At 41.6% G+C, this 23,859-nt stretch overlaps 1 protein-coding gene across 1 annotated transcript in view; it reads left to right on the top strand.

The window, feature by feature from the left end:
* Positions 1-23,236, top strand: part of LOC117739533 (cytoplasmic dynein 1 intermediate chain 1) — a 48,498-nt gene extending 25,262 nt beyond the window's left edge. The window contains 8 exon segments of the mRNA XM_034545996.1: positions 7,713-7,859; positions 9,036-9,149; positions 9,351-9,484; positions 9,844-9,988; positions 14,999-15,050; positions 15,053-15,138; positions 17,277-17,402; positions 21,258-23,236. Of these exon segments, the coding sequence (XP_034401887.1) occupies positions 7,713-7,859; positions 9,036-9,149; positions 9,351-9,484; positions 9,844-9,988; positions 14,999-15,050; positions 15,053-15,138; positions 17,277-17,402; positions 21,258-21,368 (915 nt within the window). The 3' untranslated portion in view covers positions 21,369-23,236.
* The last annotated feature ends 623 nt before the right edge of the window (positions 23,237-23,859 follow it).

Below are 23,859 nucleotides of genomic sequence, written 5' to 3' on the forward strand. Positions count from 1 at the left end.
AGCTGTACGATTCAGTAGTTTTCCATACGGTTCTCTGACGTTGTTAATAAAGTCAGATGTTTGACTTTATTAACAACGTGGTTTCTGAGCATGCTGATCTGTGAATCATGAGTGCGTAATATTAGCCGTTTGGGAACAAGGATATTTGTGTTAGCAGCTGATAAAATGCTCAGTTTATTAAAAAGGGGCTATCAGCTGCTAATGTGTACAACAGAGGTGAACGTGCTCAAGTGGAAATGTGATCTGGAATAGAATGGCGCCAGTTTTGCATTGGAAAACAGAAATATCAATCTGTAACATAATTGTAATTGTTTTTTGTTTTGTTTTTGATTTTGCAACTCATACAACCCACTTCTTCAAACACAGTGGATGTGCATGAGATGAAGTGATATCAAGTGGAGAAAAGACAGATGAAAAATTGAGAGAGAACAGAAACTCCCAAGTGCCCCACTTTCCTACCGCCCCCATGTTAGTCAGTGAGCTAGCGTGGCCTGGGGCTGAGCCATGGTCTCTTTATGAGGGAGAAAGAAAAGTGAATGACAGAAAAACAGAGAAAGAAAGATAGAGTGGGTAGCAAATGAACAGGGACGTATAAATCATTTGAACCGTAGAGGATACATGGAGACAAAATAGAAAGAAAGAATCAGCCATGACTTCCCCTGTCACTGTTGCATTTGGATGAAAGGCGCACAGGAGTGGTTAGACGAGAGGAAAGAGGAGTAGACTTTTTTTCTTGCTGTTTCGTTCTGCGGGGTCTTTTGCAAAAAACTCGCGACTCCCTAGTTAGCTGCGGATCAGATGGCTCTTAATGTGCGAGCATGTTCTGCCGATTAACCCCCCAAAACCACAGGGCTGGGTGCCTCCCCCCTCTCTTTCTCCACTTTCTCCTATTTTTCCTTTCACCTTCCACCTCCCCATCCTCAGCTGAAGGAACAGAGAGGCCAACTGTTCGCATGCTTTCTGTCTGCATTTGTTGCAAGTTTCCATCTGGTGGATGTAGTTGGTAGATATTTGTGTGTATGCACGTGTTATTGTGAGTATCGTACACACGTGTAAAGGCAGATGTGTGTGTGTGTGTGTGTGTGTCTGTGTGTATACAAAAGAATGACAGTGCTGGGTCGGTATTGGAGGGTTAGGGTTTTGTGGTTGAGGTCTGGTGCAGCAGGGTCTTTATTGTATAAGGTTATGGCTTATAGAAGGCTTCATGTTTCACATTGGGTTTTGGTGAAGTCAAGCTTCTACATTTCTTGCCTGGCTGTGTGCAGCTTGGTCAATGGTCTGAGCAATGCAAAACACTGTTCATTAAAAAAATTAAGAAAATACAACTTCTTATTCAGGGATTTTTTTTCCTGACAGGGCTTTGATAATAATCAGTTATTTCCTGTCCTTTGTTGTTGTTTTTTAGCTATTAATTGTTTTGCACTGAATACTAAACAATAATTAGTTCTTAATCAGCTGTTTCTTAAAACTTTGGAATAGCATTGTTTGGATTTATTTCTTTGTCTTCAAAGTAAAACATTAAACTTTGGTGTTGGTTTAATCTTGGGAGGAGTCTCGGTGTGTCTACTTTAGGCAATTACAATCAAGGAATTGTGCACCAACATTTTTGGCATAATGAAGCAGAGTAGTATATATAGTTAGACTGTCTAACTATATATACTATTATATGTAAGACAAATGTTGTTCCCTTGTGGACTAAACACATCTGACAGTTATGTATTTAATGTTATATTTCTTTCTCTTCTTCCTGTTTACTAAAGTAAAATATTAAGAGCATCAAAAACTGACTGACTGCAGATTTAGTTTAATATTTAGCTTCATTGGAGACATTACAAAATCAGGTCAAAAAGGTGTTCATATACATATATATATATATATATATATATATATATATATATACTTTACACAGGTATATTTGGTTATTTATTTATTTGTTGTTCTTTGGGATGTTAAATGATGTCCATCTGGTTTATGTTAAACTCTTTCATTATTACAAATTGCACTAAGCAAATTAAGTATATCATGGTCCTCTAACTGACCCCACTTTAGGAGCCATTGATCTGTAATATAGTGGAGGAAGTGTGTGATCCATCAGCGTGACGTTTGGGTTTGTACTTTAGGTAAAGGGGCTGCCGTTACTGGGGATCCTGGTCCCAGTTGAGCGTGTCTCCCCTCATCACGGCCCGTCTCAGCAGTTGGACCCATCATCGCTCCCATCTCAGTTGGGTCCAAGTTTGTAACTTCACACCAGCCTCTCAAGTGGGCAAAGTCACACCACATTAAAGGGCCCGTTTGACTTAAAACCTCTGCTGGACCCCCCCAAACCACATGCCTCCTTGTCACAACCCCCACCGCTACTGTCATATTCCATTGGACTCAGTCCTATTTTTATTAATATCTTGCTGCCTTGCGTCGGTCCCTAGGCCTTTACCACATCCAGAAAGGTTGGGTAATAGGAGCAGAGAAGGAGGAGAGTGGGAGGGAAGGCGAGGCCAGAGAAGAGAGAACAGTCCAACGACATTATTCACATATCTTTTACAAGTGGGAACCCATGTGGTATTAAACTGGAGGATGAAGCTGCATTGTGTTCAGAAAGCTGAGCACAGAAGTCTGTAAATGCCCGCTGAACACATGGGCTTAGACTGTGGGACCTGCTCTACTGACTATAATATATAGTGTTGAATTTAGCAAGAACATTTATTATTTTGTACAACTTTGGCTACGCTAATCACAGGTGTTTTTATTGGTATTATAGAAATACATTTAAATCATTATAAAAGAAGACACTGTTATGTGTCACCCTCAGAGTCTGGGTATTAAACCCCAAAATATAGCTATTCAGGGAACATTTTCATTTCATTTAGCCACTGGTTCTTTATTTTATACTGATCCATTCAGCAGGGAAACTGCTCACTGTAATCAACACACCAGCTCCTCTGAAGCTCAATAATTAACATGTTGTATCTTGGTGGTTCAATTTCTACAAAAACTGCAGTGTAAGAACAAACAGTTTTGGTCTTTTGGCTGGCTTCTGACATCGTCTTTCTGAGGTGGCCGGGCACGAAAGCCAAAACGCACATACTCTCCAAAACCAGGTATTAAAAGTAGTATTGATATAGTATTGTATCAGTACAGAATCTTTGGTCTAGTTTTGACACTAATATCGAGAAATTTGGTGCGTGTGGTAGTATTGCGATTGATATAAATGTGTTTGGAACCCCGACATGAGGAAGAACTCAATATCAGAATAGAATAGATCACTGTATGGATGAGCCACAAACCAGCAACAGTGAAACAATGAGCCAAGCAAACAAGCAAGATGTGGAAATGAAGGGATTGGAGCGCTACGAGGCAGAGAAAGGCCTGTTTGTCTTCCCAGAGCCTCCTCCTCATGCTTTCGCTCCCTCAAACCCTCATTCTATGCCGGCTGAAATTGAGACTCGACATGGTATTTCTCTCTGTTTGCCAGAAACCACAGAGTGACAAAATCCGTGGGGTGTCGTAAACGAGTGAAGCCAGGGGAGGTAAGAGAGGAGAAAGGTGGTTGAGAGGAGGGGGGAAGTTGAGAAGCGGGACGCAAGGGAAGACAGTCGGATCCATCTGGTCCTGATAAGGCAGAGAGGAAAACAGATGAGTGTGGTGAGCGAGGGGGGGGGGGGGGCATGGATCTACTTGAGAGGATATACTGTCTGGCGTGCACTGTCAGCCGCCGACCTCCCTCTTTCTTCTCACCATAGCACTATTGCTCCATTTCTGCCTTCCCAAGCCGACTTAAGCAACAGTTTGTTGCCCGAGGAAAGAACGAAAGAGAGGAGGAGGCAACAAAGAAGGGAGTGTTCGCCTCTCCTCCAGCTTTCTTTCTCTTTCTGTCATTCCTTCGAACCACTCTAATCCCTTGCTGGGTGCCATCTTTCATCAGTGCCTACCATGTGTGTATTATCCTCTACAGAACACTTCCCATCAATAATGAGGGCTGCCAGAAGCACTTAGCCTTGTGAGCCTATGGGAGATGTGGTAGATGATACTTTGTGTGTTTGACTTTCTCCCTCTCGCGCACACACACAAACACACAGCAGACCGTGCCCGGGGAAAGAAATGAAACCCACTGTTCCGACTGCAAGAGCGTCTCCCTGTAAAACTTCCACAATCTATCTCGGGCCTAATACACCGAAGTGACTCTCTCCCCTGCTTTTTCTTCCGGGAGTTGTCACTCCCCTCATCCCCTCCGTCTGGGCTGGCAGGAGGTGACTTGGCAGGTGTCTGACCCGCGCTGCATGTCAGATGAGAACCATCCACAGAGCCACTCTGCGTTTTGGAAATGAAATGTCAGGCTCGGTATCGAGTCAGCCCTGGATATGCGGGAGCATTGTTGACACGGGAGTTGTTGAGGTGTTATTTAGGCAGATGTGGTGCTTGTGTGACTGATATGTCCAAAACCTATCAATCTGAAAATGAGAGGAGCTGCAGGGGATAGAAGGAGTGTTGGCTGTGTTTGATTTAAAAGGAAAAGTTTGAGATTTGGGGGAAAATATATATTTATTCAAGAGTTAGATGAGAAGATTGATGCTACTCTTCATTCAGCAACAGGCTGATTCAGTTTCGCACAAAGATTGAAAACAGGAAAACAGCTTGCACGGCGGTTACCAAGGTAACAGCACCTCTAAAAGCTCACTAATTGGCATATAACTAATTTGATAGTACAGAAACCAAGAACTGGCCTTCTTTTGGAAGGTTGTGTAGCAGACCAGGTACTTTCTGGAACTGGTCCTGGCCAATGGGGATTTTTTCCACTTACACTCGACAGTGTTTTATGTCGCATAACAAAAACATGAAAATCTCTTAAAACTTGTGTTAACCACAAGTAATGTTCCGGGTTTTAGGACTCCTTCCTTCACCGCCCTATTTATCGCACGGACGTGAGAATAGTTTCTCATTTATTTTCTCAATGTCAATCTTTTCTTTAATTCAGAATATTAGCTTTTCAGACATGTTTACACTGTGTGATCAATTATATATTTTGCATCTATGCAAAATCATTTGAGTCATTGAGGTGTGGTGAGCGAGGGGGGAATCGTTGATGAATAGAAAGTTAACAGAGAGACAGAAATAAGCCACCCCTCCATAATTCAGCTTTAAACTCAATCATTAATTTCCTATATGACATTTAAATCGAGAATCCACTTTAGTGTCAACCAATTCCCCTTGAGCTTAAATCATAAACTTCCTTATAGCGCGTGACAAATTGATCTTATTTCATACCGTACATTTATATGACATAGAACTCCAAAACACATGTGCTGATGTGATATTTTGATTAGAAGCATTTAGGGAGAATTTCTTTTATGTTAAGTCCAAGTTTGCTGCTGGCAGGCGCCTCAAAGTACACTACCGGGACAAAGCCGGGATAATTTTCAGTAGCTCTTTCACTAAGCTTGACAGTACATGAGGAGAATGATGGCATAACGTGTGGTTTCTTAAAGAGTGGATTCAGAGTTTAGTCAGGATTTTTCCTCTTAAGATGGAGACACTGATAGGGCTTAGGAGTTAAACTAACATATGGAGCGAATAGAGGGGGCTCTTGATTTGATTTGGCTTCTCTTTGTCATTACTCATGTGGGGTTGGGATGTTTATTTAGCTTGATAAAGAGAGCAGGGATGTTTCCTATTTGTGTCTGTGTGCTTGTGGAATTTGTTTGTTTATTTTTGATGGTGTTTAATAGTAAAAAACTATTAAATAAGGTCATATTCATTTTTCCTGCAACGATCAAAGAGAGGAGGTCTCAGTACAACATAGACTAAGATATATCAACTTCAAATTAGAAATGACTCTTTTATAGCAGTCCTATGGTTTCTATGTCGTTATGCATAAAGATAAGCTTTAACAGAGTAAGTGATGATGGAGGAAAAAGACACTTTGCTTGATTTAGCTTAGCTTAGCATAAAGACTGGTGAGATGGAGAAACTTTAAGCTAAGTTGATGCCACTAAACCCTTTAATTAATTAATAAACACATGTGAAAGTGCTAGTAATCTTATTGTATTTCCTTTTTTAAGATTTCAGAATTAGAAACATTTAGCTATGCCATTAACCCACTGATGGAAGTCTGATGGGGGGGGGCAGACTTCATACAGCAGCCCGTCATCCCCAAAACTTTTGAATATTAAAATAAAGTGTTGGAGGCAGACACACACATCCATGTGTATTTAAGTATGAGAGCTCTCATCTTGACATTTGGCCTGAAGTAGTTTTACTGTTAAAAACTTTCTTGGCAATACTTTTTTTTAACTTTTGGTATTCGTATGCCAGGTTAGGAATATTTGTCTTTAATTGTCCAAAGAAAAGGGTACATTTGCAAGTTTTACTAGTCTTACTCCTTTGATGTTTCTTTGGACAGTTATTTATGTTGTAGACATTATATTTTAATGCAATTGTTGGTGCTTTTACTGCACGTAATAAATCCCAAAAAATGATATATATGTATAGAATAAGAAATCCAAAGCATTCACAACATGTCATGTGAATAATACCTCATGGCCGTCCAATCTTGTGTGTTAAAGGTGCTAATTATCCAAAATTCCAGATCCCTGTGTTACATGACCGTGTTTAAACTTTAGAGAATGCCAAAGTTCAGTTTATTTTGAGCCACCGACCATCTGAGCGACTCCCGAGCCATTCTCAGAAGAAAGCAAAAAAAAGAGTGAAAAAGTGTGCAGTGGTTTTCTTTCCCTCTGATTTGTTTTCCAGTCTCCTTTCAAAACAACTGGGGTTTGGAGTTGGCCGCTGGCGCACATGGTGTTGGTTGCAGGGACAGAGAGGTATTTAGAAAAAATAAGACGAATGTTAAGCTTTTTCGGAACACGAACTGCGATTGTTAGATTTGCTCCCTATCTAGTAACAGCTGGTCCCCAAAACTGCCATGATGACCACATTGAATATTGGCACATTAGTGCCTTGTGCCTAAAGCATGTATGTGATGTAAAAACTGATTTTAAATTAATCTAAAAAAAAAGCTACTTGTTTAATGCTCTATTGGCTTTATCCTGCCGGTAAATTAGGATTATGCAGCTTCACTAGATGGATGAATGGATGAAGGGAGGGGTGAACTTGACAATGCATAACAGCACTTTACCCTCCTGGAGCAATACAATGCTGAAACATTTTCTCATAACTCCACAGCACGGATGCTTCAGTGGTTCTGGGTGAGGGAAGCCCATATAGGACGATCAGTGAAGAGGAACCAAGACTCAATGAACACGCCATTGGGGAGGGAGGGAGTTCAAGGGTGCGCTTGTCATGATGGAGGCTACAGTGAGCGCTCTAGTGGCTGCTGGGGTTTTGATGCTGTAATTTGAAACGGCTGGGGGAAGAGGACTACAATTCCCCTCTTTGTCTGGTCTCCGCCCCAGCGTCACCCCTCTCTCCTCTCCTCAGTGGACCCTCACCATGGCCAAACTCATCATCTCCCTCGCCGTCTTTCTCCCGATGTTTGCCACCCATCACGATGCCTTGATCACTCGTTCTCACTCATGCTCCGTCTCTCGTTACCGCTTTTCGCTTCATATCTTTCTTTGTTTTAGCTGTTTTCTCGCTGTCTGCTGTTTTATCTACACATTTTCATCTGACCATGCTCTGTCAGTTGATGAGTTAAATAAAACACCAGAATATTATGCAGTGATTCTATTTTCTCATCCTCTCCCCTCCTCTTTCCTCAGTCTCCCGTAGTATCTGTGGGCTTCGCCAGGTTTCATCCCAACCTGGTTGTTGGGGGGACTTACTCGGGACAAATCGTCCTGTGGGACAACCGCAGTCACCGTCGGACCCCCGTCCAGAGGACTCCTCTGTCTGCTGCTGCTCACACTGTAAGACATCCAGTCTGTGAATCAAAACTCTGGTAGAGTGAGGCACAGCTGGGTTTTTATTTCAGTTTTGACACATTTACCCAAAAAAATTGTTTATTGCAAGCACCAGTTTTCAAAGCATAACATATCCCAGTACTCCTTGTTATATATGATTACAAGTTGAATATCTTTCCATATTGTTGATAGTGTTGATTTGGTGGACTCTATTTTAAGACGTCACCAATGGCCCTGTGAAATTATGATTAAGAAAGCAATGATGAAAAGGTCAATAATGATTGTTGCAGACCTGTTGAAATAAGCTCTGACCTAAATGAAAAGCTCCCTGTTGTGTTTAAATTAGTTTGATAAAACAATAATGAAAATTATTAAGTAGGAACATTATTTTCAAATGTGTCATATATAACCATTCTGATGTATATTTATTAAAATAGATCACATTACTGCTGCTTCACATTTTACATGATAACACTGCAGCTTTGACATTGATTATTTTCACAATAGAAACACACACAGACACACACACACATACACACTGACACACTCTTGACTGGAGCAGTCAAATTCGAGACGTAACTAAAAAGGCAGCACAGTTTAGACTCTCGTGAAGTCAATGAACCCCAACAGATTACTGACCAGTAATATCTTAAGACTCAAGGCCGTTTATAATCACGGTTACAGAACACATGTAGAGACACACACACACACACACACTAAACTCCAACATGTGAGGCCTCCGCTCCAGTCCTCTCCAGCCATGGTGCTGATTGCTGAATGGATTCTTTGTGCTGCCCAGTACACAAATCAATTACTGCCCAGTAATGACATAATGGTTTCACACACTCCTGTTGTAAGGAACGACTGCACACTGGCATGTGAGCATGCTGCAATTGTACAAAGTATTCATGTTTTAAGGGTAAAATTACATTATCATTTTAGGCGCACCGTTAAGAATCAAATTCCATTAATATTAGCATATCAAATTATTTTAATATGCTTACTTTCTTCCTAACTCACTTAATATATATTTATTATATTAAATAAATGAATGAAATATTTGATGCCTCTAATCAATGAGACAAATAAGAATATATGATTGTGATCATAATACGAGGCAGAATGAGCATTCCCCATCCATCTCATGTTGTTGTGTGTGTGTGTGTGTGTGTGTGTGTGCAGCACCCAGTGTACTGCGTGAACGTGGTCGGCACACAGAATGCCAACAACCTGATCACTGTGTCTACAGACGGCAAGATGTGCTCCTGGAGCCTGGACATGCTTTCCCAGCCACAGGTACACAACACACAGTGGTCAAGCATCTGGTATTCCACATGTATTGTTTTTTTAAATGTTGATGAATGTGTATTTACATGTTTGTGTGTTTGAAGGTGTGAGTTGCATATAGGCTCACATTAGTTTTACCTGCTGTGTGTGTGTGTGTGTGTGTGTGTGTGTGTGTGTGTGTGTGTGTGTGTGTGTGTGTGCACACTGTAGGAGACCATGGAACTGGTGTACAATAAATCCAAACCCGTGGCGGTGACAGGCATGGCTTTTCCCACGGGAGACGTTAACAACTATGTGGTTGGGAGTGAGGAGGGCACTGTGTACACTGCATCCAGACACGGCAGGTTGGTGGAGACACACACACACACACATGGAGAAAACATTACAGACCTTTCTTTGCTGGATCACTCAAGTATGTTTGGACTGTCGTCATTTATTTGCTTGGATAATCGAGAATTACAACATCACAATTGGCGAAATAATTTAGCAAAGAAAAACACATTTAGAAAGCAAATGACACCGAGAACAAAGTCTAAGAATTACAAGTAATATTAGAAGGATTTTCCCATCAATATATTTGAAACGATGAATTGTTTAATTTGCCATCTGTACATTTATTTCAGTTTGACACAAGTTAGGACCACAAAACCCTGCAGAGCTGAGTTGTGGTTAAGAACATCTCATCTTTGGCTTCACTCCGCAGCAAGGCGGGTATCTGTGAGATGTTCGAGGGCCACCAGGGGCCGGTGACGGGCGTCAGCTGCCACGGCGCAGTGGGCACCGTCGACTTCTCCCACCTCTTCATCACATCCTCCTTTGACTGGACCGTCAAACTCTGGAGTACCAAGGTGTGTGTGTCTGTTTTTGTGTGTGTGCAAGAGAGGAAGGGAGAGAGGGGATGTGTGTGGGGTGTTGATTGTGGACTCTTGTGGAGAGAAAATATGTGTAAAAGAGATTTGAGAGCGAGAATAAACTAGTGAGTAAGAAGGAAAAGCTGAGTACGACAGGTATAAGCATCTGTCTGTCTCCTCCTTGGGAGTTGGGTTAGTTTTATTACTGTGTGTCGCTTCATCAAACAATAGTAGAGTGTCACAATTAGAGTCTGACAGGTTGCATTGTTGTAAATCTCCTTCTCATTCATTAGAGTTAGACAAAGCTTTTATGATATTTATACTTTGATTATTTTTACGTACATTTGGCTTGCCAGGCAGTTTCCTCCGAGTCTGTGTGCGACCTTCAGTAAGATTTACAATGCCGTCATTTTATAGATGGCACAGAACAGGTGAACAGTGGAAGGTATGCCTGTGATATATAACCGAGAGCAAAACATATGCTGGCCGATAATTCAATGTATCATCTTTTAATGGAATCATATTGTGATGAAATCGTACATCAAGATATCATGGTACACATATGTTGTCTAAATTGATAATAACAAGCACATACTAACTCAATTCTCATTCTGCACTACAAATCTTATGAGAAAATACTCAGTACTTTTCATTTGTCAAGTATTTAGACTCGGCATAAAGACTATTTGATTATTGAATAACCAGAAAGCAAGCTGTATCGTGATAAATACCTTCATTGAGAAATAACATAATGTACATCGTGATATACATAATTCTGCCCTCAAAATCACAACCTCATTCACTTTATTTACGAGTAGCTTTTGATTATTGTTGAAAAGAATTGCTCACAGAGCTCATTCGGAATCGGAGGTGAATCAGATCAGCTGCTCACATCGGACGGTCTGCACAGATCTTAAACATCGTGCAGCTCAGGGAGCTACGTTCCCTGAGCTGCACTCAGGGAGTCCGACACAGACACACTTTAAAGGTGTGTGGTATTTGAGTGACCTCGTCCACTCAGGGCATTTGTTCTCCTTTAAAACCGCTGTGATGGCAGAAGTTGAGTGGCAGTAAAAAACTGTTTCTGTCCAAAGGAGTGTTGGAGAATGGCAAAATTAGCTCATAGATTCAAGGACACTTTTGTGATGATGCTGAGATGCAGGAGACATTTGAGATACTGCACAAGAGGAGAAATTCAAGACTATAAACAGAGATTATTCATCGGTAAATTCATATAATTGAGGCGTGGAAAAGAGGAAGAATTTGTCCGAAGAAGAAAGGGGAATATTGAAAAGATAGGAAGTTAAGAATGAAGTTTGTCTTATGTGGAAATTACAAAAGGTAAAGGGATAGCAAGATCAAATATCACAACTATGTACAGAATATGTAGACACAGAAAGAAGGAAAGAATGGAATGAAATCGTGAGAGGGAAATGGATAGAAGAGTTAGTGGGAGTGAGAGTGAGGGGAAAAGTGCCAGCAGGCGTTTTAAAGACAAAAAAAAATGGTGGTTAATAATGGAGGTGATGCTAACGTTGAAGGACAGAGGGATCAACATGAGCAGGGCGTCAAACAGCAAACACAGCGGAAAATCAAAGAGAGACCTGTTCAATGTGAGGAAAATACATAATGCATATTGCATAATACCTTCAGCTTCATGCGAGATCCAGTTACAGCTTTCATACTTGGCTGTGACAGGCAGTAAAGTGCTCTGATGAGTTTTAGCTCATGTTTGCATGCAGCTCGTCCGTAGATCTTGTGCGAAGGGTCCCGTGACACATATTAAACCATTTCTGCAGATTTTCATCAGAAAAGTGTGTTATTTTTCAGGATTTGGGAATTCCCTTTCCTTTGAGGGACACCGCAGGAATGTGTGTCTGTCTCTTATCCCACATAACCGATATTTGTGTGGGCAGGCAGAATACCTGACTGTGTGTGTGTGTGTACATGTGTGTGCGTGTGTGTGCGCAAATATAAAAACACACACATGCCTCACGTGCACTTGAGTAAGCCGACTTTACTTACCTAAAATCCCCCTGAGGTTTGCCTTCGACCCAACTGTTGCAGCATACAGACACGTATATTGCAGTGAATTCTCTTTGCATTCACGTTTGCCCTCACAGTTCAAAAAGGCCGTTGCACAGAAGTATGCTGATGTTTTTATACCCGGCGGTGCAAATATTGTGGTTAGTGAAAACATTTTGAGTCGGTCAGAGTGTAAAGACGTCGCGGCAGCTAGGAGTGGGTTTATGATTGTGCATAACTTAAACAGTCTTGCTCTCTTGACCCAAAACCAGCATCTACTAAGCGATTGGATGGAGCATAATCGTTCCACTTTTTCTCTCTAAAGAAGTTAATTAAAGGCCTCGATCACAGTCAGTTCATGTGAAAAAGAAAATGAAACTGTACTCTGGGTCTTCGGCTCAAGATTTAGTTTTTCAGCACCGTTTGTGAAACAATTTGCAATGTAAGGACATCTTCTCAGTCCCCTCAGTGAGTGGATTGTAAAGCCCTCTGAGGCAATAAAAAAAAAATTGTAATTTGTGATATTGGGCTATACAAAATAAACTGAATTGAATTGAAGAATTATGTAATCCGTGTGAAGCTTTTGATCTCGTGTGGTATTTGCGATGCAGCCAGGTTGGAAGCAGTTAAATGATATGACTGGCTGCAGAGATGGTTTGGATCCCTCTGAAAGCTGAAGTGGTGTTTGTTTAAAGACACGCTTATTGATATTTTATTGTGAGACAGCAGATGCTAAAAAAGTGTTGGTTGTAGGCCTAGAAAGGAATTTATAGGTTGTATAATGTGTTTGGGATTTATTTTATTTTTTATGGCAAACCAGAAGCATATTTAGCATCAATATCTCAAGTTTTTATTGCTGAACTGAACTTGCATCTCTCCATATCAACACGTGGCATTGCACTGTGATGTTAACTATCAGTATTCATTGTTTCAGGAATGGTTTTCTAGTTCAAACGTGCCACAAGCACCCCAGCTTCTCCGCACAGGAAAGATAATGACAACCAGTTACATCACGAGCGGCGCCACAAGGATTAAGCTTCATTTTAAGATTACTTTTAAGCTTTTGTTGCTGCAGATTATTTACCCAAATCACCTTATTTAAGATAAGATTGCGGACATCTTGCAGTCAAATGGTAGTTTACATACACAAGACTTTATTCATCTCATTTCTAATGTGATGTCATTTTGTCATTTTTAACATCATAGTCCTGCGTCAAATATCCGTGTTCGTTTATCATATTTAGTCAACCTCATCATGTTTATTTTAGTCATGGTTTAGTTGACTACAAGTCTGGGCCTTTTAGTCTTAGAGTTAAACCATAACGTTTTTGTATAGTTTCACGTTAGTATTTTTTGTCATCATTATCATCATATTGAACATTTCAGTCGATCTAGTCAAATATCAATCAATGATTTCTGTGCTGCCTGGTTATCATCCTGTCTTAGTTATGGAAAAAGGTTGTGACAGTTTTCATTCACAAAATTAACCCAGATTAAGAAGCATTATTCAGCCGGGAGTCCATCGCAAAAAATTACATTGAAAATGTTATCAATGTGAAAAAAAGAACTAGGGGATGAGTAAAAGAGTGTGGTTGCAACGTAAAATGGGGACACAAACTAAAAAAAGAGAGAGAATATAAACAGCAATCGCTCAGCTGATCGAATGCTGAAACTGTGAGATGGAGAAAATGACCTGTGCTGTGACCCCGCTGGCTGGAAAACAGGTTAAATCGAGGCTTGAAATTGTCTCAGCTCTGTTTGTTTGTGTTTGTGCGTGTGTGTTTGGTTTGAGTGTGCACTGCAGGTCTCACAACCTTTCAGAGCAACCGAGGAGTGAAAGAGTAAAGCTGATGGAGAGAAAGAGAAGGAATGAGAGAGAGAGAGAGAGAGGACTACATTCCTTCATTTGCTCTTCCAGCCAACCTGTCTCCTCTCAGCCAGCCCTTCCTCTCTCTCTACCTGTCAGGAATGCAGTTTGTGAGCCTCCTGAATCCTAACAGCCGCTCTGAGAGATGGGCGTACACACACACACCACACACACACATAAACACACACACACATACACTCGTATTCCCACAAACATCTTTAATTGCAGCACATCGGTAACCTTCCGGCATTAGTGTTGCTCAAAAGTCAGTGTGACTCAAGGTCATAGTTTAGAGAAAAAAAACAAAGCCATACACAATATAATGGAGGATGTTGGTGCAAAAGCTGCTTTTCTACGAGAGTGTGCTCACTAATTTAGTACATTTCAAAAGACCTTTACTCCCTATAACCTACTCAGTAAAAAAAATGTACCGGCATTTGGGCTCCATAACTCCAAAAACACAACGATAAACAGGCTAGATCGATATCATTATCCGATTATCACAGATATATCGGCATCCGTTTGTTTTTCGGTTGATAACTAACAAGAAACTGCAAAATGTAATGCTAAAAACGAGTTTTAGACAATTTATAAACAGTGTCCCCTTTAAAAGGTTTGTCCACCAGAGAGCACTGACAGGTTTGTTTCATTCAGTACGTTTTTGGAAACAATTCTTAAATAACTTTTGTTAATGTTAAAAGATGAATATCTGTTGATCTTATCCACCGCTCCTTTTCCTCCCATTTCCACTCTCTCTCTCTTTCTCTCTCTCCCTCTCTCTCTCAGACAGCTGTTGTGTTGAGGTTACAGTACACCTTGTGGAGGGGCCCACCCTTTCATCTCTCCCAGCGGTTTTATGGTGCTGTGTGAATGTGCTAGGCTTTTAATTAGGCTCTGCACCCAGACAGGCCCCAAGGCTGAGGCAGCGCCACTCTGTCTGACGCTCACTCACTCCCTCTCTCCATTTCTTCCCTCTCTCTCTGTCTGTCTCTCTTTTCTTTCCGTCTCCATTGTGTCATCTTCTGTAATCCCGAACGCTCTGTCTTTTTCTCGACAGCCCGTGCTTTTTCACACCATACACACTTCTATAGATAACCTCTTTTTCTCTCTTTCAGCACAACAAGCCTCTGTACTCATTTGAGGACAACGCCGACTATGTGTATGACGTCAGTGGTCGCCCGTACACCCTGCAGTCTTCGCTGCTGTGGATGGCATGGGTCGCTTAGACCTGTGGAATCTCAACAACGACACTGAGGTATGTGTGTTTGTGCTCATATGGTGTGTGTGTGTATGCACTGCTGGGTGAATCCAGGTTATTATGGGTGTGTTTTCTGTCATCTCTTTGTGTGTTGATGCATGTGTGCGTGTGTGTGTTTGGTGTCCTCAGGGCCTGTTGCTGGGCCTCTGCTCGAACCGCACAACCAAACACCCAAGCAAGCCTTTCCCCTCCCATCACCCCCCCCCCCCCCCCCCCCCCCCCCCCCCCCCCCCCCCCCCCCCCCCCCCCCCCCCAACCACCACCACCACCAACCCCTTCACATCCCTCCCTACACACACACACACACACGATTCAAGATTCCCCTGTGGGCGTTTCCCACAGCCCTCACTTTAAATGAAACTGGGTGACAGTTCCTCATCCCAGCTCCCAGCTAACATTCCTGCAACCTCTGTCCGACGTTCAGGCAACCTCAGGACCCCACCATCTCGTCTCATCTGCCTCCCACACTCAGTTCCATCAGTGAAGTGCACAGATGTGCAAGAGACCACGAGCAGAGAGTCCCAGCCCTCAGTCCGCAGAATCGTGCTGTAGATGGAAATAATAAAAGGAGAAAGTTGAGTCCCTCAGTGCTGTGGGGCAAGATTTATTTTTAAGAAGAGAGCCTTTGAGGCCAGTAAAGATTATATTGTCTTATTATTCAGATTCATTATATACAACACAAAATGTTGAATAAAATATAATACAAATATAATATGAAATTCAATATATGGCATACCTATTTTTCCAAAACAGTAGCAATCTTAGCTAAATGATCTTATGGTAATTTGATTGTACAACCCATATACGTTTGTTTCAATTTCTTCTTTATTAAAGAGATTTACATTTACACTGTATCTCCCACAATGTTGAACTAAGTAAGAACAAGTTGCATTATAGTTAAAAGATATCTTTATTCCAACTCTGCTATGAGAGTTGGAACTAAACCTTTGATCACTCAGGTAAAAGTTGAGATAAAAGGATCCTCCAATTTCCTTTTCTCTTGGTTTCCATGGAGACAACACCCTCACTGCCTTCAGCCTTAATACAAGTCTGCATCTCTACAGATGCTCTCCTCCCTCTCTTGTAATGCCATTTCACACTTCTTCTCATTGTCTTGCGACCCCTTCGTACTGTCCAGCACATCTAAAATGCACTTCTTATCTCCCAGGATTTTATGTTACAGCTCAGTTTCATCTCTCTCATCTAATCTCTCTCTCCTCTCTCTTCTATCTCTCCTCTCTCTCCTCTGATCCCATCGCATTCAGTCTTCCCTCTGCAGCACAGATGACCATTTTCCCATGGTTCCCTCAACAGCGGCCTTTACACAGAGGACAAGTTCATTACCAACAACAACCTGACTTGGCTAACAATGTGCTTTATGAGAAACATTTTCTCAGACACACACACAAACGGATGTACCAAACACATGCACACGATTCACTCATACACAGTCAGTCTAATAGAAACAGACTTCCATTGTTGCCGTCACATTAAAAGCACACATGACACGAATGGAGCAGTGCAGCGCCTGGTTCTCATTTCCAGCACACGTACGGAGACATATACAGCCAATTTAAAGCGCTCAGTTCAGATCCACTCGGGCGGAGCGGTGGAAGCTAGCAGGCTAATGGCAGTCAGTCTGTGGTTAGCGCTGCTTTAAATACCCAGAAGCTCGGTGTGTGAGGCGACATGATGCCAAGTCCTCTGTCTCCACTGGTGACATGTGTCAGACTCGCCTGCCACATGTCGGGAACAGTTTATGGAAACGCTGTCGATGGTTTGAGGATTTTTAAAGGTGCAACATGAGCACTGCTGTTTCCTTACAAGAGCAACAACTCACCCACAACAACAAATATGGGTGCAGTTAATGTATTATACAGTAACTAGAACTGTGTGTGTCGATATTTGAAGAAGTTGTACATTTGACAGCTAAGTTAGTCTAACCTCTCTCAAACTATACTATGACTTTCTTAGGATTTCTTTCAACATGCTACACTTTGACTTTATAATTGCTTTTTAGTAAGCTCTAATAGGTCTTACCACTTCCTTGTCGTTGTGTTAATTATACAGTTTACATGTACACAAGTTTACAATATTTATACAAAAATGTAACATTTGTTTAATTTACCCACCAGGTACCAACTGCCAGTGTGACCATCGAGGGCGCTTCGGCCCTCAACAGGGTACGCTGGTCGTCAGGGGGGAAGGAGGTGGCCGTGGGTGACTCAGAGGGCCGAGTCTGGATCTACGATACCGGAGAGGTAGTTAATGATTGTGTCATTTTAAAGTGGATGAATCACATAATACATTTGCAGTAAATCAGGAACATACTGCATGTCTGTGAGCAGGATCTTTTGGTCCCCAGCGATAAGGGCGGATTGAGCATTCCTCTTTTTCAGGTGTAGTCTTACTCAATGATAGCTGACATTTTAAAATAGACGTTTTAAAAAGTGATGTTTCTCATTCAGTATAATGTTAAAGCGACTACAGGGAACTTTCATTTTGTGTCAATTGGCAGCCTCTGCGGACAAAAGCGGTCGTGTTTTCCATGAGCACCACTGACTAGTGTCTCAAAGGTTTTTATTTGGTTAGCGCGTCACGTGCATTTGTTTTGGTGCGAGTGAAAGAGCACACAACTTGGTTATAATATAGATGCACTCAGTTCAGGGGTCTAGGCTCTCAACTATTTATTCAAGCTACTGTTGATTGCCTGGTGCATGTTGGTCATCACGCTCATAAGCACAGAAAGCTCTGTGGTGCTTGCTCGACGCAACAATTGCTGCTAAAGGTAGCTACATTTAACAAACTTTAGCCAAAGAGTTCGGTACCTTTGTTCTAGCCACCAAAGTGAATTCATGAATTGATGTAAAACCAGATCTTGGAAACTCTTGTTCTTGTTATACACATTTTGCAGCAGCGGCACGAAATAGGACAGCTACAGTAGATTGGAAAAAAGTTAAATGAGGCATTTAATGAACGTCCTGTTTCCCAGACCACATATGAGACAAGACCTAGACATAAGTGTTGCTGATCTGGCAGCGAGTCGGGGGGTTCCTAGTATCGCATAACCAGCCCTGTGTCACAGCGCTAAAGAAAGGTCTGGCTGCTCACATTATTGTCCTGGTTTAGATATAATAATAAAGGTAAAGGTGCTCTTGCAAAAAAGATAGCAATATGGGAAGAGAATGCAGCATGAGATAAGAAGTGTCTTATACCCACAGTCTACATCCGGGGACTAGTTTCAGAAGTTACACAGGTACTACAACAAAATCCTTTTCCCCCGCAACTGAACAAATTCCTAGAATAAATATTAGCAATGTATATAATAAAAAACAGACATATTACATACCAGTCTTGGGGGAAGAGGACCGATTCAGGATACTTTTTTTATCCTTTCAAATCCTGCAATTCTCTCCATCCGTTGAATGACCAACTAAGTCTCTTGTTTGTATCCGTGCTCACTGTACCTTTTAGCTTGTTTTTTGTTCTGCGGTCAATCATGTTCTCTTTGCTGACCCTTCCCCAGTATCGGCCAAAACCACAAAATGAAAAATGTAATTATCTCAAGAAAAATGTCTTGCAGCCAAGCAACTTGGCAACGTACCACTCAATGTGAAACTGTAAGCAGAGGCTCTTCTGGTCTGTTGGTTTTGTCTGATGCTGCAGGGACCTTGTACCCAGTGACAAGCATGAATGATAACTATACAACGATTGCCAAACTTTGCTGATGGTCTCGTTTGCAATCAAAGACGTAATTACACCCTATGTGTGAAAAGCATGGGTAAACTACAATAACCAAAATCGCAAAATTAAGTTGTAGAACAGCAGATTGAGATCATATACCTGTGTCACTCCTTATGCTACCAAAATAAACTGACTTGAAAAACTGCTGAAAATAATAAAGGTGTATGTAATTTGAACTGAATCATGATTTTACAAATGTATACTTCTATTTGCTGAGTCTTGTTGTGTTTCATGCACTGGCTTTGGGGACGGACATGGACTTTAGGAGTAGAAATAAGTGTATTTGTTTCACAGTAAATCCTCCACATGCACCACAACCATTCATTTGAGATCTTTTAGCTCCGTTTGTTTACCCAACAGTCAGAATTGCCATGAATGTATGCGTTTGATTATTTTTTTCCTCCCTCTTTCGTGTCCCTGTGAAAATGGCCTCCGCATGACTTTATCATCACCACAAAGCGGCCAACCACCCGCCTGCGCCTGTATGTCCTCTCATGTTTGGAGGGCTCTGGTTAGGATCCCCACGTGAGGTTGTGTTAGCCTAGCCACTAGGCTAAATTTAGCATCTTTTTGTTGTGTGGTAAGTTGGAGAGGCTCGGCTAAGCTGGTGGCCTCCACGTTGGGTGAATTGTAACGAAGGGCCATTATAAAAGTGAGCAGGCTTAAAAGGTTTTATGATTCCAAAGAGGAGTGTGTATGTGATGGTGGTGATGGGGGAATCTACTTTACTAAAAACACCCGTCAAATAGCCAAAATGAGGAACAGCATGTTAAAAAAGAGACACCAGCATGGGACCAACAGCAACCCTTGAGATGGTTCAGGGAAAGCAGAATTACAAATACTATTATTTCAGTACTATTTAACTGTTTTGATTTGTCCTTTACTGGTATTGATCTGTAGAGACAAAAGTCTTTCAGATGGCTGCAATGAGATTAAAAAAAAACATGAACATGTTTCAGACCTGCTGCTTTTTTAAGCCTGACAACACGAAATCCAACAGCGTTTCTTTGACACTTGAGCTTCTTGGAGTCTGTTAAAAATAACGCTGCTAATGCTAACTGCACCATATACATGATGTTCTGGTGGAGCCCCCTGCTGCGGCAAGCCCAGCTCTGTGGGGGGTTCAAAATGGCTGCTTCCCTCCCCCTGGTTCCTGTTTAATTACAGCCTGGACACGCAAAGCGGTTACCGGCAGCTTGGGTGGCAGCCGCAGCTTTTGTCCCCCTCATTCTGACTCCCACAATGTAGGACTGCAGCTCAACACCTAAAGGACATTTAGTGTGACATCTTGTAGCCCTTTGATCAGTGCAGCTAGCAGCAGACTGAAATATCTCAACAACTATTTAATGGATTGTTATAATTCATCGTCACCAGAGGATGAATCAAAAATTATTTTGATGATCCTCTGACTTTTCCTTTAGCACAGGAAGTCGTAGGATCTGAGACTGGTCCCATAATAACTACTTTCTGCACTACATCCCCAATTTACTGTTGTTGTTTATATTGTACATACTGTACATGTTGCTATTGTTGTCTTTAATGTCTTTATATTATTCTGTCATTTGTAATTTAAATATGTATGTACGATGAGAGCGTACGTGAAACCGGAGTCAAATTTCATATATGTGCACACATACATGGCCAATAAAGCTGATTCTGATTCTGATTCTAACATGAATATCCCTGAGCACTGAATCCACCTGTGTCCAGATCACTTAGTTTGTTCCCCCGGGGTCCGCTGAAGTAAGAGTTTATACATTTTTCCTCAAACCTTCTTTTTCTCCTCAACCATACAGCTACAGACACAAACTGTCTATTTGTACACCAAGGCCGCTAACTTGACCTAACTTGACCTAACTTGACCTAACACGACGAGCATTGATGACTGAATGTAATTCCCGCAAAACTTGTGAGTTTCCACTAGTTTCCGTGCAACTAATTTCTTAACCCAACAGACGGTTGTCAGGGGGGGCCAAGTTTGACACAGTGGCCGAGTACTGTATTAAGTGTTGGCTATTGAAAGCGAAAGCTTTGAAAACAACCAGATTAAAATATAATGCACACATTTCATGTCGTTTTTGGGGTTCAGTCTGGGTGAGGTTGAAATTGTGAGTGAGTGAACACGTGCCGGCCCCATTCAAATGAATGAGAGAGCTGCATCTTTTCATGTGTTTTTCAAGTCTGTCCCACCTTATTTGTGTTATTCTCCCATCATTGTGCCCTGTGACATCATTAATAATATACATCCTGAGAGAGAAATGTTCATGCATCCTCAGAAAGGATTCTTGTGTTTCACAACAAGCCATGAGAGTAGCAGCTATACAGATGTGTCCACCCAGAGCTTCATGCCATGTCACCTGTGTTTCTTACAGCTGTCAGTGACTCACACTGATGACTGGGCGCGCTTCGCTCGTACCCTGATGGAGATTCGTGCTAACCGAGCAGACGGCGAGGAGGAGGGGCCTATGGAGCTGGCTTCATAGAACAGGACTACAAACCAAAGAGGAGGGAATTCGAGACCAGAGGGGTGTACTATGAGGCGAAATTAAAAGGGTTCGCGAGGTATGTTGAGCCTAAAGTTTTCAATGTCATGAACGTGGCTCTATTTTAACCTGGCTAGATTGCCCTGGTGATTTATGATGGCCACTTAATCTGCTATGGAGGAGAATATGTTCAACGTTTTGGATTAGAATCAGCGGTAAAAAGCGCCACCCTTTCACATTTCAAGTCTTTTGGAAATGGTGTTCTCCCCATTCTTGCAAAATCCCGTCGGTGCCACAATGCGAACAGCTTCTCGTCATGGGAGAGAGTTTAGAGACGGATTAGATCCGCTGGCTTTTCCTGAAGATATTCTTCGAGAGCGATAAAGATTCTCAGCTGAAGGAATACGTGTTATATATATATGCAAACTCTGTGAGCTGTATGTTAATTTTACCACCGAACAAGCCGCGGAAATTACACGAATGAGGAACCTACTAGAAAACCTAAGCAAGAATACTGAATTCAACATAAACAGGTTGTTCGTGCTCTCTGAACTACTGAATATGTTCGTCGTGTTCTCTGGCGTTTTGCCCACACTGACTATAAAAGAAGCTTTCTATACAATCCCAGATTGCAGACATTGGCAGTTCATTATAATCATTATGACGTCTACTTGCACACGAGATGAAGTATAATTCCTTTATAGGATTCCCAGTGGTCATAAGTATAGTAGATTGCACACAGCCATCACTGGAGCCTTAAGGGGACATGAGGGTGATTTTGAACAGAAGGTCCTTTCATGTCGTCCATTGTGAAGTCTGGTGGAGCCGGCCCCCTCCGGTCTTGCTCGTCTAATTTTTTTGTGCCCGTTTGCTTCAGGTAATAATTGTACACAGCATATCACCCATACACCAAAAGAATGATAAAGGCACACAAAAACCCAACATGCCACTTTGAATTAAGTTTGTAATGCTGGTTCCTGATTCGCTGCTGGTCCGCTTTACGCTGCTATCCAAGGACGCGGCACGCTATCGATCCCTTTTGGTGCCGAAGACTGAAACGCGCACAGAGCCTGATGAAGAAGATGGGTTAACAAAGACAGCTGATAGCCATCACGCATGATGCCCATTAGCTCTGATTGGGGTTTTAGGTTTTGACGAGTCGCAAAGAAAGCCCACTGTTGAAGTTACGTCCTAGTACACCCATCTGGTGCGCTTTTTATCGGTGGCACTGTAGCATGTGTGTCTCAATCGGTTTTGTTTCTTCACCTTTATGTACACGTTCGGTGTCTTGTCCAACTAGGCCACATTTAGTTTTGTAGTCTTGCATCTACTCTCATGTTAATGCAAACTGCTGAAGGTTAAACTATTGACCTCTACTGATTGATCCACTCTTATTTCCTTCTTCAATGAATTAAGGTGATTTGTCGCTTGCAGCCCGTGAGCCTGCTGTACATACAAAGTGGCTCTTAAAGCCTTACGATGATATCTGTACTGTGACGATGCTTTGCACTAGCGCATCAATGATGCAGGGTCCATAGACTAGCCATGTATTGTTTACAAAATGTCATGTTCACTTTATGTTGTGCTTCTTTTTCTCTGTACTATGCCTGCATGCGACACATTCCTGAAATATACCAGATACATAAACATGGAGTTATTGTGGTGACGTTTCCACACGTGGGGCTTTGTGGCTGCTTCATGTCAGTGTTTCAAGGTGGCAGCAACTAAATTAAGTGTAGTGTTGGCACTGTGTCTTTTGTTCTCAAAGAGGACAACTGTATAATCTTTAATGAACAGGTAATTATCAAGAGATTTATTGTAATGCAGAGTACTGGCTGTGAAACATGCTGTGTTTACCATTAAAGCATAGCTAATGCCCCGGTGTCTCTCTTTTCCTCTTGGAATGAAAATGAAAACTCCAGCATACATTAAGTTTACTAATATAAGTTTCTCTTTACTCTTAGTACACATGTTGCTGCCATACACACAGTAAGGCACGATTATTACACACCTTATGTATCTCCTACGTTCTCTGTACTGTACAAATGTATATACTCAGTCGTGACACAGAACTGCAGTCAATGCCAGCTGTCTCAGATATTTACACATATGGATACATTTAGACCTGAAACCAAACATCTTACAGGAAACATTGTGTAAATAAGAATGTTACTTTACAGTTCTTTTTGATCATATTCGTGCGGGAAATGAGCATCTTGTGACACAAATATCTGTATAGATATGAACATATGTCTCTGGATTTCTCATATATATTAAGTCCCTCATTTCAGTTCAAAGTTCAGATCAATTCCTTTCTTTTTAACCGGCTATATGATCATGTGAGGAATGTGCTTTTGGTTCTAAAGCAATAAAAGGAAGACACTGGAAAAAAGCTGCAATCTGTATGTCGTGTTTGAAAGATATATTCAAAAAAAGTCATCAGTTTAGTGTGTTTAAACTTCTGCTTCCTGTGTGCAATCTACTGAACCAG

This window comes from Cyclopterus lumpus, chromosome 11 (assembly GCF_009769545.1).
Source record: "Cyclopterus lumpus isolate fCycLum1 chromosome 11, fCycLum1.pri, whole genome shotgun sequence".
NCBI classification, from domain to species: Eukaryota; Metazoa; Chordata; class Actinopteri; order Perciformes; family Cyclopteridae; genus Cyclopterus; species Cyclopterus lumpus.